A 12772-nucleotide genomic window follows, 5' to 3' on the forward strand; every position below is an offset into this window, starting at 1 on the left:
TTAAATACAATAAAACTTTATTTAAAAATGTAAAAAACATTCTTAGCTGGTAATGTACAAAAACAGGCACTGGCCAGATTTGGCCCATGGGAAATAGTTTGCTGACCCCTGATTTATTCTAACCCTCTTATTTTACAGATGAGGAAACTGAGTCTCAGAGAGGTAGAGTGACTTGTCCATGATCATACAGGTAGCAAGCAGCAGAGCCAGGATTTGAACCCAGGTCCTTCGACTCCTTATCCAGCTACCCCACACTCTTGCCCAAGGTCACACAGCTAGTAAATAGTAGAGCTGGGATGGAAACACGATTCTGCTGACTCCAAATTACCTGCTCTTTCCACTAGCCCTCCTCTATTCCAACCCATAGTCCAAGTAGGAATCCTCTCTGTGACATCCCTGACAAATGCTCATTCAGCCTCTGCTTGCAGACTTCAGGGACGGGGAACTCACTACCCTTCTAGGCAGCCCATTCCATTTTGGGACAGCTTCAGCTGAGAAGTTTTTCCTTCTATGGAGCCTAAGTCTTTAACCCCACTGCTCCTGGTGCTTCCCCTTGGGGCTAAGCAGATTAATGGAACTCGAGAGTGACAGGGTCTAAACGAGGCCATCCTGAGCCGAGCCCAGAGCCCCAGCCTCCTGCCTCCCACTCTCCAAGGGGACTCAACGTAGAGCAGCTGTTTTTCTCAGGTTGCGATTGCTCCCATTTCCCAGAGGAGCAGCCTGAGGCCCTGAGCAAGGCATTCATTCCCCTGGGTGGTTCCCTGAGCCGGGCAGTGACCCCTTAGGGGTTTTGGGGCCTCATTCCCCTGTGCTGTTGACCAGCCTGTGGTCTTCGTCCTTTTTCTCCCTCCTAGGAAGCATCGTGAGCATTGGGGATCCCAAGAAGAAGTACACGAGATTTGAAAAAATTGGCCAAGGGTGAGTGAGTTCCTGCAATTACTGTAGGGAGTGCGTATGTGTGTATGGGGGGCTGGCTAAGCAGCAGCCCTACTTGGGGCCCACTTTGGTAAGGCTGCTCCCAGCAGCCCCCAGTCTAGTAGGGGCCTCTGGCAGCAGCAGGCCCGGTAATGGTAACACTGTGGTATTTCTTACCTAAGGAGGGTGCTGGAGAGGAAAGGATGATCTTTATGGTGGACTGGTGGTGGGAGAGGGGGAATAAGCAGAGAGGGCTTCCTGGAGGAGTTGTGGCATTGGAGTAGGGGTTTAAAAGATGGATGAGAAGTCAGCAGGTAAAGGACAGGAGGGTAGACATTTTAGTCCTGAGCAGTGGTGTGGGCCAAAACTTGGAGGCAGGAGGGCATAGGGTATGTGCACACAGAACTTACTTAGGAGACAGTTTGGGGGCAAAGCAGGGGATTGGTCTCAGCATCCCTGCAGGGTTGGGATCTGGTGGTTGTCTGAGTCCCAGACATCAGAGCATATGCTGAGAACCTCTAGAGCCAGTAGCGCCTGGGCTGGGTGGATACCCCCCAGGCTTGGCACTTACTAGCCGGGAGACCCTGGGCAGGTCCCTTCACCACCATGGACCCATTGCTCAGTAGCTTGACTTCCTGACCTCCAAGGTCCCTTCCACCCTAAATCCTGAGCTGCTTTCAGACTGGCCACACTGGTGGCCGGCCCCCCTCCCTGTGGCCAACAACTGACCAGGCCCCAACCACTTTGTGCTAGTGGCCAGCCACTCTTCTTGGCTTGCCCTCTGCTGCCTCCTGGGGCCCCTGGGTGGGGAGTGAACTCTCCACCGCTGAAGCTAGCCATGCTTCAGGGTCTAGTATAGATGTACCCTCCTTTCCTCAGGTGAAAGGCATCAGTACTCCTCACATCAGCTCCCCTCCCCTTGCCATGTAATTCCTGTCTGTGTCCCTCCCTCCTCCCAAGCAGACAGAGTGAGGGTATGGAAAGTCAGTGGTATTGCCCTGAGAATGGGCTGACTCAGCCGGCAGTCAATTCAGTTCAATCCAACAAGCATTCATTAAGTACCTACTATGTGCCAAGCTCTATCCCAGGCACTGGGCACAGAAAGACAAAAAACAAACAAAATCATCTCTACCTTCAAAGAAATTACACTCTCTCTGGGAATAACACCATATACACAGGGCATATACACATATATCACTCCAAGATGTCTACAAAGTAAGTCCAGCATGAATTCCGAGCAGGGTAGCTCCAACCATGGGAGAGATAAAGGAAGTGGGTCCTGATCTGGGCCTTCAAGGAAGCTGGGGGTTCCAAGGTGCTCGGAGAGACAACATTCCAGGTCTGGGAAAAGGTGTGCAGGCAGGAGATGGAATATTGGGTCTGGGAAGTGCAGATGACTTGCTGGGTTGACTGGAGAATTGAAAACGTCGGGGGTAGCAATGTGGGATCAGCCCGGAAAGCGTGGTCGGAGCCAGCCAGAGGACTTTGCAGTAGGGAGCCCCTGAAACTTCTTGAGGAGAGGAACATTTCAGTCAGACTTGGGCTTTGGCAGCTGCGAGGAGGACAGAATAGAGGGGAGAGAAGCCCTTGGAGTAGTCTAGGGAGAGGTGCTGAGGTGACTGTGAGCAGAGAGAAGAGGATGGACGGATGAGATAACCTAGAGGGAGACTCCCAGGTGCTAGAATCAGAGCCTGAAACCTGAGGCATCCCATGTGTGACCTTGGTTGGCCGTCCTGGGCCTCAGTTCCCTCCCTTAGAAAATGGCACTTTCCGAGGTCCCTTCCAGCCCAGGATCGCTGGTCTTGTGAGCCGGCAACTGATTAGATGTGGGGGAGTGAGGGAGAAGGAAGAATGTGCACCCCAAGGGTGTGAACCCAAATGACAGCGGTGTCTGGGGCTGCTGGGAGGCACCCATGAGAGAAGAGAAAGTGAGTGCTTTGTGAATGCCAGCTGTCACTGTTACTGGGGCCCCCCAATGGTCAGGCCTCCTGAGCCCTGGCAGTGTGGAGAGAGCACCCTCTTGAGCAGGGGGGCTGGCACACACCCTGTTAACATGTTCGGAAATGGAGATAACTGACAAAGCAGTAAGGCCAACCCTGCGTTGGAGAGATTGCAGAGGGGAAAGTGGCCACCCAGAAAAGCGAATGCAGTCCAGTGATGCCCATCTTGCCAGCCAGAGGGATGTTAGGAGGCCAGATGGGTTTAGAGGCAAAGAGAGTAAGTTCTGATTGAATACTGTACGCAGCAGATGAGAGAAAGCTTAGATAAGATGAGGAGCCTGGTGTGAGAACTTCCTCCGGGGGGGGGGGGGGGGGAATGAAGGGTGGAGGTAACAAGGTTGGAGGAGCCACGGTCCCAGAGGAGAAAGGAGGACTTTGGAGTAGGGCTTTGCACCGAGCACTGTCAATCCCTCCTTTTCCTTCCAAGGGGCAGAAAGGCAAACAATTGGGCCCCGTCACTGAACTCTTTTCTTCATTCTCCCCACCCCCCAGGGCATCAGGTACTGTCTATACTGCATTGGATATCGCCACAGGACAAGAGGTAAGTGCTACCTTCTAACCAGTCTGCAGGGAGCCCAGGCCCACCTGGCCTCAGGCCCCTGTGACAGCCCTCTCTCCAGAGATGTTGGGATTGTTTTGGAGGCTGGTGGGGAGGGGGGCCCTCCTGGATCACATTCATGCTTGGGTCTCCAATGTCCTCTCAGGTGGCCATAAAGCAGATGAACCTGCAACAGCAGCCCAAGAAGGAATTAATTATTAACGAGATTCTGGTCATGAGGGAAAATAAGAACCCCAACATTGTGAATTATTTAGACAGGTAAGCACCTCTCTGCTGGGGGCAGTGGTGGTGTGCCGGTGGGCCTGGTGACTGGCCTAACCATAGGCACCCTTTCTACAGAGCCTCCAGCAAGCCTCCCAACACCCTTCCCAGCAAGGGCTGTGGGTGCTGTTGGCCTTATTATACGGTGAGAAACATTGAAGCTCCAATAGGTGATGTTACTTGCCGCAGGGCATCACAGCTAGTAGTAACTACTGGGGGCAGGCTTTGAACCCAGCTCGTGGTGACTGCGAGCTCGGCCCTCCAGCCCCCGTGCTATGGAGGCTCCCATTTTGGCCTTCTCCAATTCGGTGGACAGCCAGCTGCCTGCCCCACGTGTGGAGAGTGAGGTCTTGGCCCCAAACCCAGACCCTTAGGGGAGTTTTCTCAGAATAATGAGATTGCTTAGACACCGGGGTGCTTCTCTGCACACCTGGCTTTGTGGTCACGGACTCTCTCTGAGTTGGTCGTGAGTTCTAGGCCTGGGAGATGGGTAGCCCCAGAGAAGGGCACAGGGGGAGGGAAACTAGTCCAGGGGAAGGCTCCATGTCCCAGGCAAGCACATGATCCATAGGTTAGGTTGAGGCTTGGCCCCTGTTCCTACCAGGCTAATGGTAGCGTGGACCATGACAGGAGAGGGCCAAAGTGGGCTTTGCTTTTGTGAGCCAGGTAAGTTCCTGGCTGGGAACCACTTCAAGATAATGGTTGTGGGGCAGCTGACCTCTAGCAGCCAGGTGCACCACATGCTGCCCATGACTCATGAGCCTGATGCCCACTAGTTAGCTCAGCCTTCCCTGAGAAGAGCATTTGGGAGAATCTGGAGGGAAACAGAGTCGGGCCTGTCTGTGTCAAGCTGGGTCCGGTCTTGGCTCCGCCCGTCATTGGCCATGGGCCCTTGGAACAGTTCCTTCTTCCTCCTGGGCTTCAGTTACCTTCTTTGTAAGCTGACGGGGTCTTGGATTAGGTTCATCATGCAGGCGCCAGCTTAGAGTGGGGAGGACCGCAGACACCAATGAGGCCAAACCTTTCCTATGACACAGAGGAAATGGAGGCCCTGAGCTTCTGAGACTCCTGGGACACCAAGAGAAGAGAGAAAGGCTCAGAATATTCTGAGGCAGTCTGGGCCCTTGTGCCCCAGCAGGGCCCGGGACACGTACCTCACTCACCCTGGGGACAAACACACCTGGAAACCCAGACTCAGCCATAGCTGTGCACTTATATCCAGGCCCTGCCTGTGTCTCGAACTCTCCCTCATGATGATGCAGTCAGTCTGCTAGTTTAAAGAAACCTGGCTGCCTCCGGGCCCTGTGAGAGAAGAGAGGCGAGCGCCTGCCTCGGCCTCCCGGATTTTGGTAACGGCAGGGAAGGGGTCTGCCCCTGCCCATTCAGTCACATTGGTTTGAAACCAGATCTTTGGACTGTAGACCCAATACTTCCACTAGGCCCCATGCTACTCTCTAGATGGTCTCAGAGGAGTCTTCCTTCCAGCTCTGAGGGGCATGATTCTTTGTAATCTGGCCTGTGAAGAATTCAGATTAAGCTGGAATTATCCAGGTGGGCAGTCTCCACTGCCAGGGTTCACTGCCTGTTCCCAGAGGCTCATTGCCCTTCCGCTGCCCTGAACACTGGCCTTCCCATCTTCCCATTTTCTCCTCTCTCTCATGTCTTTTCCAGAGGGCACCCATTGGGCCTTGGGGCCACCTTGGTTTCCAGCTTGTCCTTAGCATCATTCTAGAGTATAAAACATGGATTGTCAAAGTGGAAAAGGACCTTCGAGGTCCTTTGGTCCCTTTTACAGATGAGGAAACTCAGGCCAGAGAAATGAAGTGTCTTGCCTGAGGTCCCACAGATACTAAATAGCAGATTCTCGATTTCAATCCACGTCCTTGGAGTCTTAATCCAGTTGTGCTGGATTTGTGGTGGGGCCCTCCCTTAGCCCCGTCCCTTCCTTTGCTCCTCACAGCTACTTGGTGGGCGATGAGCTGTGGGTAGTGATGGAGTACCTGGCTGGGGGTTCTCTCACTGATGTCGTCACGGAGACTTGTATGGATGAAGGCCAGATAGCAGCTGTCTGCAGAGAGGTGAGAGGTTAAGACATGCCCCCAGGATAGGAGAGTCCTTCGAGGGACTCGTAGGCTGACGGACCGACCGCGGCCGCCAGAACGGGCAGTCTCCTCCAGGGTATCCTTCCCATCGTTTCCAGGCCCAACCCCCACCTCTCCCCAGGGTCGGGGTTGGAGGCCTCCTGCAGGGCTTTTTGGGTCCCAGGGGCGTCCCCGGCGGGGATTGTGTTGGGCACCCTTTAACTAACAGTGTTTTTGCTTCAGTGTCTCCAGGCTTTGGATTTCTTGCATTCAAACCAAGTCATCCACAGAGACATTAAGAGTGACAACATTCTTCTCGGGATGGATGGCTCAGTCAAGCTGAGTAGGTGCCCAGGGGGTGTGGGTGGGCTGTCGGGGAGCTCCTGCCGTTGTCGAGAAGCCGCTGGAAAGCGGGAGGGGCCAGAGCGGAGAAGCTGGCAGATCTGGGGCCTTGGCGAGGGCATCGAGGCATTCCATTTCCACGCACCCCACTCTAAGCCAGCTGGTTCCATTCACTTCCATTCAGGAGGCACCTCCGGTGTGCCAGGTGTGCAGATACAGAGACAAAAATGGAACAGAATGGAAGCTTGTGGTGCAGACTGCTAAGCGTAGGGCTGGCCAGCTTCCGTAGCTCTATATGGTTCCGTAGCAGGAGTCTGGCTTCCCAGGCTATCCCACCTAGTTCATGCCCGCAGAGTAGCTTAACAAATAGGGTGACCAAATCCTTTCAGTCTTGGCTGAGCCGTGATTGAGTCTACGGTACTTACTGGGACAAATTTTCATCCTCAAAACTGGCTTGGAATCATGGAATTTCCCCGCCACTCTTATTTGAGCTTGGGCACTCCAGGGCCAAGGAGACCCCTTGGGCAGCTCCCCTTGTGCAGGGCTCTACTTCAAGAAAGTTGGGGGTCATCCTGAGTTCCCTTTGGCCAGGTGACCTCAGAGGTGGCCCTGAGTGGCACAGAACCTGGGATCTTGCCTTTTCGGAGAGGATCCTGAATCCCCAGAGGAGGCCGACTTGTGTGAGGAGCAGAGGAGAAGGGGAGCTGTGGATCTAGGATCCCTTAGCCTTCTCTTTTCCTGGCCTCAGTTTCCTCATCTGTAAATGGGGATGATTGTACTTCCACCTCCCAGTGAGGTAGAGGAAACTCTCGGATGAGGAACCTTCCCCTCCCAAGGAAGGGTGGCACGGCCACGGATGTGCTTTGTGGCCTAGCCTCTTGAGGATTGTTGGTATTGAGTTCATTCCTCTGGCTCTCAGCAGGCTACTCCAGGACCTGCTCAGAAGACACTGGGCACTTGCCCTGTCTTGGCAGAAGCCACTACCAGGCTTGGGACCATCCAGACTCCATGAGGATCCCAAGAAAAGGGACATGGCAGGCCAGAGGCTGCCAGCTCACTGCTCCTTCCCAGTCACTGACAGCCAAGGGACTCCCCTTTTGGTGCAAACTTGCCTCCCCTGGCTTTGTCTGCTCAAGGATCCAGTTTGGAGAGTGAGAGTGACAGGGACTGGGCCTGTGATTTTTCTGGTAGAGGGCACTCCCAGGTGAGGGAAGTCCCTCTACCAATGCAGGTGGGCACTTACTCTGGAGCACTAAGAGACATCAAGTCATTTGCCCAGAGTCACCCAGTCAGTGTGTGTCAGAGGTGGGATTTGAACCCCCACCTCTTATTGGCTTTTTAACTGCTGGGCCACAGGGCTTCTCTTGGGTAGAGGATCATTAAGAACAGCCTCCACCCAAGCCCAGGGTGAGCTGCTTTTCCTGTGCGCTGCCTGCTGAGGCAGTCCCATCATGCTCTGGAAGTGTTCCTTTGGGGGGGGGTAGGGGGGCGAGGGACACATTTCACGGCCAGGCCTGGATCTAACACTGTCCTTCTCTCTGCAGCCGACTTTGGGTTCTGTGCCCAGATCACCCCTGAACAAAGCAAAAGGAGTACCATGGTGGGGACCCCCTACTGGATGGCCCCTGAAGTGGTGACAAGGAAGGCCTATGGCCCTAAAGTAGATATCTGGTCCCTTGGGATCATGGCCATAGAAATGGTGGAGGGCGAGCCCCCATACCTGAATGAAAATCCACTCCGGGTAAGTGGGATAAGGATTCCCCTGTTCTGCCATCCTGCTCACGGCTCAAGACTTGGTTGGGGCCAAAGTTGCCTCAGGCTGGTTCTCCCCGAACAGTTAGTATGCAAGGGCTCCCTCCAGCTTTTCCTGAGCAGTGAGTGGCATCTCCTCAGCCTGGGCTTGCAGGCACTCAATGCTGGCCAGCCCGGGCTTGCCTGGCGACGCACTTGACATTGGTGAGGGGTCATTCCTTGACTCCATGCATTTCAGGTCCAGAAGGTACCTCAGAGCTAGTAAATCTACTTTTCCAGGCCTCCCACCAACTGCCTGTGGAACCATGGCCCAGTTCTTTGCCTTCTCTTGGCCTCAGTGTCCTCCTCTGCTAAGCTGAGTGGACCGGATGAGATGGCCTCTAAGGGCCTGGGCGGCTCCGCCAGTCTGGAGTCTGGGCCCAGTGGCGGCAGGTGGCTCTCGTGTCCAAGGGGCTGGCCAACTCCTGGGGGAGGGGGAGCTTTTGCAGCCAGAGCAGCTAGAGCTTGGAGAGGCTGTAGCAGGGAAGGCTTACGGCAGTGGAGCCTCAGCCCCACGAACATTTTGCAGGCACTGGCCTTAGCCAGGCTGGGCCAGGAGCCGAGAGAAAGCCCTCTCTGGGCCTGAGGGGTCACAGCCTCCTGCTCTGGGCTTGACCTCTGCCCAGAGATTCAGGCTCCCTGTCTGGGACTTTGCCTCGGTGTTTGTAAGCTCCTGTGCCCACAGGGAAGCAGCTCAGAGAGGCTCCCTCGAGGCCCTGTTCCCATGGCTTCCTCCTGAGTCAGAGGCCCTGTCTGTGTACTGTGGACAGACAGTTCCCTTTGATGTATGTTGGCTGCCTCCAACACCTCCCACCTCCAACGTGGGGACTGAAGCAGGGACAGGTAGGAGGGGTCCTATGCAGCAATGGGCCCCAGGAATGGGCTAGTCACTGGGGCTCAGTGCCCCACTGCCAACTGTTAAAGAGGAGAGGGCCAGGCCAGGCCCATTCCTGGGAATTAACTGGGTCTCACCTAGATCTGGCCAGGCAGGCCTGGAAGGGGAAGCCAGCCCTCCCAGGACATAGCAGCATGCTCTAGCAGGCTTCAGATGGGGGGTACAATTAGAGAGAAGGTGGGGGGGGGTGGGGAAGTGCAGAGGGAAGTGGTCTCACCTGTGGCCTGTCCTGCACGCTCCCCTCGGTCCTTCTAACGGCTGTGCTTTGGCTTGGATTCTGGCCCTGCTGTGGACCGCGTGACCTTCGACATAGTGCTTCCCTGAGCCTTAGTTTTGTCCTCTGTAGAAGGAGGGGCTTGGCTTAGCTGCCTTCTGAGGTCCCTTCCAGAGTCTTGATCCTAGGGTTCTGCCAGGTGAAGTAGAAAGGCCTTCTTGTTTGTGTTGCCAGCACCCGCCATGGTGGGTACTTGCTGAGCCAGCCAGCACTAGAGCCCGCCTCCGGTGCCCTTTGCCAGCTGTGGGCCCTTGGGCTAATCATATTGGGTCTTCTCCTGTGTAAAATGAGGAGAAAGAGCCTTCCCTTGGAGTCCTCATGGAGTTGGGTGTGAGCGCCCCTTGAGCTCAGGGAGGAGAGGCTCTCCTGCCTAATTGTCTCCTGTCTCTGCCCAGGCCTTGTACCTCATAGCAACTAATGGCACCCCGGAGCTCCAGAATCCTGAGAGACTTTCCCCTGTGTTCCGAGATTTCTTAAACCGCTGCCTGGAGATGGATGTGGACCGGCGAGGGTCTGCCAAGGAGCTTTTGCAGGTAAACCACGGAGAAGGACAATGAGAAAGATGGCAGGGCCCCTCGCCTGCCCTCTTGCTTGCTTGGGTCCCTGGGTATGCTCTCGGCAGATGCTTGTAGCTTGAAGGATTGCTCAGGGGAGGTTTTATTTGCAGAGTGGGGCCTTTCTTCTAGAAAAAGCTTTTGGCTCTTCGTGGAGCCAACATGGCAGCAAAGACCCAAGGACCTGCCTCTCTGTCCTTATTTGGCCTCTTCCTGCCCATGAGCCCTTGGACATGTCACTTGCCCTCACCGGGCAGGTCTCAGTTTCCTGCCCTGGAAAGGGAGGGAGTCAGCCTGCTTTTTCTCTAACAGCTTCAATGCCTTGTGCGATGTGGCCAGTTCTAAATGCCCTCATCCCATTTTGTAGGGGCTCAGTAGCCTCAGATTCGGTGTGGGTTTTCTCAGCTTGGTTTGTGACTAGAGCCGAAGGATGTGAGAGCCGGAACGCACGTTAGAGACGTTCCAAGTCCACCTCTCTGCCTCCCATTTCTGAGATGGGCAAATTGAAGTCCAGAAAGTATCAAAGGGTCCTAGGAGCACCACGTTAGCCTTAGCAATATCTTTAGTGCCCTGACTGGCCCAAGGTCACATGTGTAAAAAGGAAGGCTTTTGCTCCAGGCCCTCTGGCTTGAGAGCGGGTACTTTTCCCCCCAGGTACCACACTGTCCCCTCTTCAGAAGAGGAGGACCTTGAATGTGGCACTAGAGCCAGCCCAGGCCTCCTGCCCCCCAGTCACATCTTCCGTCGTCTTGGCTCCCTATTGTTTTTAATCTTCCCGAGGTGACTCACACAGGGCATCCCTGTGGACTCGGAGAAAGCACCCTGATGTCTGAGTTCACCTGTGGCAGTGAAGCCTTGCAGTGGCAAGGGGCGAAGTCTTTGTCTCAGAGGTTTTGAGACCCTGTGTCTTTAATTCCTCGGCTTTGGGGAGTGTAGTGAGACTCCTGTGTTCAGCTATCATAACTTCAGTACCAGTGCTGGGGGCCAGAGTTTTTTCAGCATCTCCCTGCTGGGATTCCGTGAGCACCTGAAGCTATCAGACTTTGCCACCAGCCAGCCCTTTGCTCTCTGGTGCCAACAGGCCATGGCCTGGGCCACGCTGAGCCCGCAGCCTCTGGTTGGTTAGTGAACAGGCCGAGTGAGAGGACAAAGCCTGTAGGCATTGCTAGAGCAGCATCCCTGGGCTCCCACAAAAGGCTTGGGAAGTCTCTCTCCGAAGTCATGCCCATGTGTCCAGCACGTAGTTTGGGGCCTAGTAACTGATAGCTTTGTCTATACCATCTCCCAGACCAGCCATTGCCTTCAATGGTGAGAGTGCATGGGTTGACTTCACAGCTTCTAGCCTGGGTGACAGGGTCAGAACCGAGGAGTGCAGGATAGGGGGTCAGTCCTATGTGTGTGTTTGCAGCAGCAGCAAGGGGAAACTGATGTCAGGTTTGTGACACATTGAGTCAGGGCAGCTGGGGGCTTTCCACGTGGAGATGTTGAGCCCAGAGATAGGGGACTGAAGCTGGAGAGAGAGATTTGGGAGCTGTCCATTTGGACGTGGAAAGAGGGTGGGGAGAGAAGAGCCAAGGCTCAATGGCTGTGCACAGTCGGGCTTGGGGTTAGGAGGCAAACCAGGCAGCGGAGAAGGGAGTTCTCAGCAGGGCCACAAGCTGCTGAGGCACCAGTGAGGCAGGAAGACAAGAAACTGGCTACCGGGTTTGGCAGTCAGGAGGGTGGCTCTTGGCCAAAGAGACTCTTCCCGGGTAAACTCAACTCAGCAGTCAGGGAAAGTCTGGGTATGACTGGTACAGGCCTCCACCTGAGGTCCCAGCTCTGTGGTGCTCAGTTCTGGGAAGGCATAGAAAAATGAAGAACATGAGATGACCCAGGGAGGCGGGTAGTGGAAAGATGCTGCCTTTGGGGTCAGAGGAGCCAGGCTCAAGTCATGGTGCTGTCTCCTACTACCTGCATGATCTTGGCCAAGTCCCTTCTCCTCTCTGGGCCTCAGTTTCCCCATCTGTTAAATGAAAGGATTGGAGCAGACAGCTCTCAGGCTCTGGTCCTGTGGTCTTGCGTCAGTTGGGGACCCAGTACTCTTCATTGATTAACAGGGCATCCCATAATGGTACACAGCAGAATGTTAACGTAGCCAAAAGGAGCAGAACGGGACCTAGCAGAATGGCCTATGGTGTTGAAGGGAATGACATCCCAATAATGCTCAATATTTTCTTTTTTTATTGCAGCATCCATTTTTAAAACTAGCCAAGCCTCTCTCCAGCCTGACTCCTCTGATCCTTGCCGCGAAAGAAGCGATTAAGAACAGCAGCCGCTAGTGAGGAGAGGGAGGGCCTTCACCCGCCTTGGCCCTGGCGCGTGTAGAGCCGGACCCCCCAAGACTGTAGGACCTCACTTTCTGTGCTGCAGCACAGACAGACAGACAGACAGACAGACAAACCTAATTTGGATGTCCCCAGTGTAAGGGGCATAAGGCCCGGGGGCTGAGCCTGCCTTCCTAGGAATGGAGCCTTTTCCCCTACTCCCTCGTCTCATATACCTTTGCTAGCTGGAGCCAGCTCAGGGCTGCATGGGGCTTTTGAGTAGCGGGGCTATGGGGGAAGTGGCTCCTGGCTGTTTCCACCAGCTGCCCCAGTAGCCAGGAGCAGCCCTCTACCATGGGCTGGCTGCCCGTGCACTTCCTTGTCAAATGCCTGGCTTGTCGCTTTTCCCAGTGTCTGGTCTGCTTTGGCATTAGAGAAGGCAGAAAGGGCCCCTTTGGCTCTCAGATGGCTCCTGCCCATCTGCCCACCTGGCTTCCGTTCCCACATTCAGTTTGCCTGCAGTAGGATGGACAGAACATAATGGCTTGGCTGTCCCCCAAGAGGCAGAATGAGTGTGTTGTGAATGAGACCTCATCTGTGACCTCAGCCCTTGAACCCTGCTTCCCTTCCCCTTCCACCCCACCCCCGAGTTTAGGGCCTCCTTCCTTGGGTCAGCTTGGTCTGTCTCACTCTCAGTCTGCATTTGCCTTGGGAAAGTTAGCTTGTCACATTTATTTTATTTTTTAAAGGCGAAAGATAAGTAAGCGTGTTGAGGAAGGCCTGCTTTTGGGGTT

At 54.8% G+C, this 12772-nt stretch overlaps 1 protein-coding gene across 1 annotated transcript in view; it reads left to right on the forward strand.

The window, feature by feature from the left end:
- Window positions 1-12159, forward strand: part of PAK3 (p21 (RAC1) activated kinase 3) — a 34824-nt gene extending 22665 nt beyond the window's left edge. Inside the window, exons 7-14 of the mRNA XM_027877455.1 lie at window positions 855-918; window positions 3408-3456; window positions 3620-3732; window positions 5696-5813; window positions 6060-6159; window positions 7703-7899; window positions 9514-9651; window positions 11904-12159. Of these exons, the coding sequence (XP_027733256.1) occupies window positions 855-918; window positions 3408-3456; window positions 3620-3732; window positions 5696-5813; window positions 6060-6159; window positions 7703-7899; window positions 9514-9651; window positions 11904-11993 (869 nt within the window). The 3' untranslated portion in view covers window positions 11994-12159. The remainder of the gene's footprint in view (window positions 1-854; window positions 919-3407; window positions 3457-3619; window positions 3733-5695; window positions 5814-6059; window positions 6160-7702; window positions 7900-9513; window positions 9652-11903) is intronic.
- Window positions 12160-12772: the final 613 nt, after the last annotated feature.

This window comes from Vombatus ursinus, unplaced genomic scaffold (assembly GCF_900497805.2).
Source record: "Vombatus ursinus unplaced genomic scaffold, bare-nosed wombat genome assembly UNPS02004268.1, whole genome shotgun sequence".
Classification (NCBI taxonomy): domain Eukaryota; kingdom Metazoa; phylum Chordata; class Mammalia; order Diprotodontia; family Vombatidae; genus Vombatus; species Vombatus ursinus.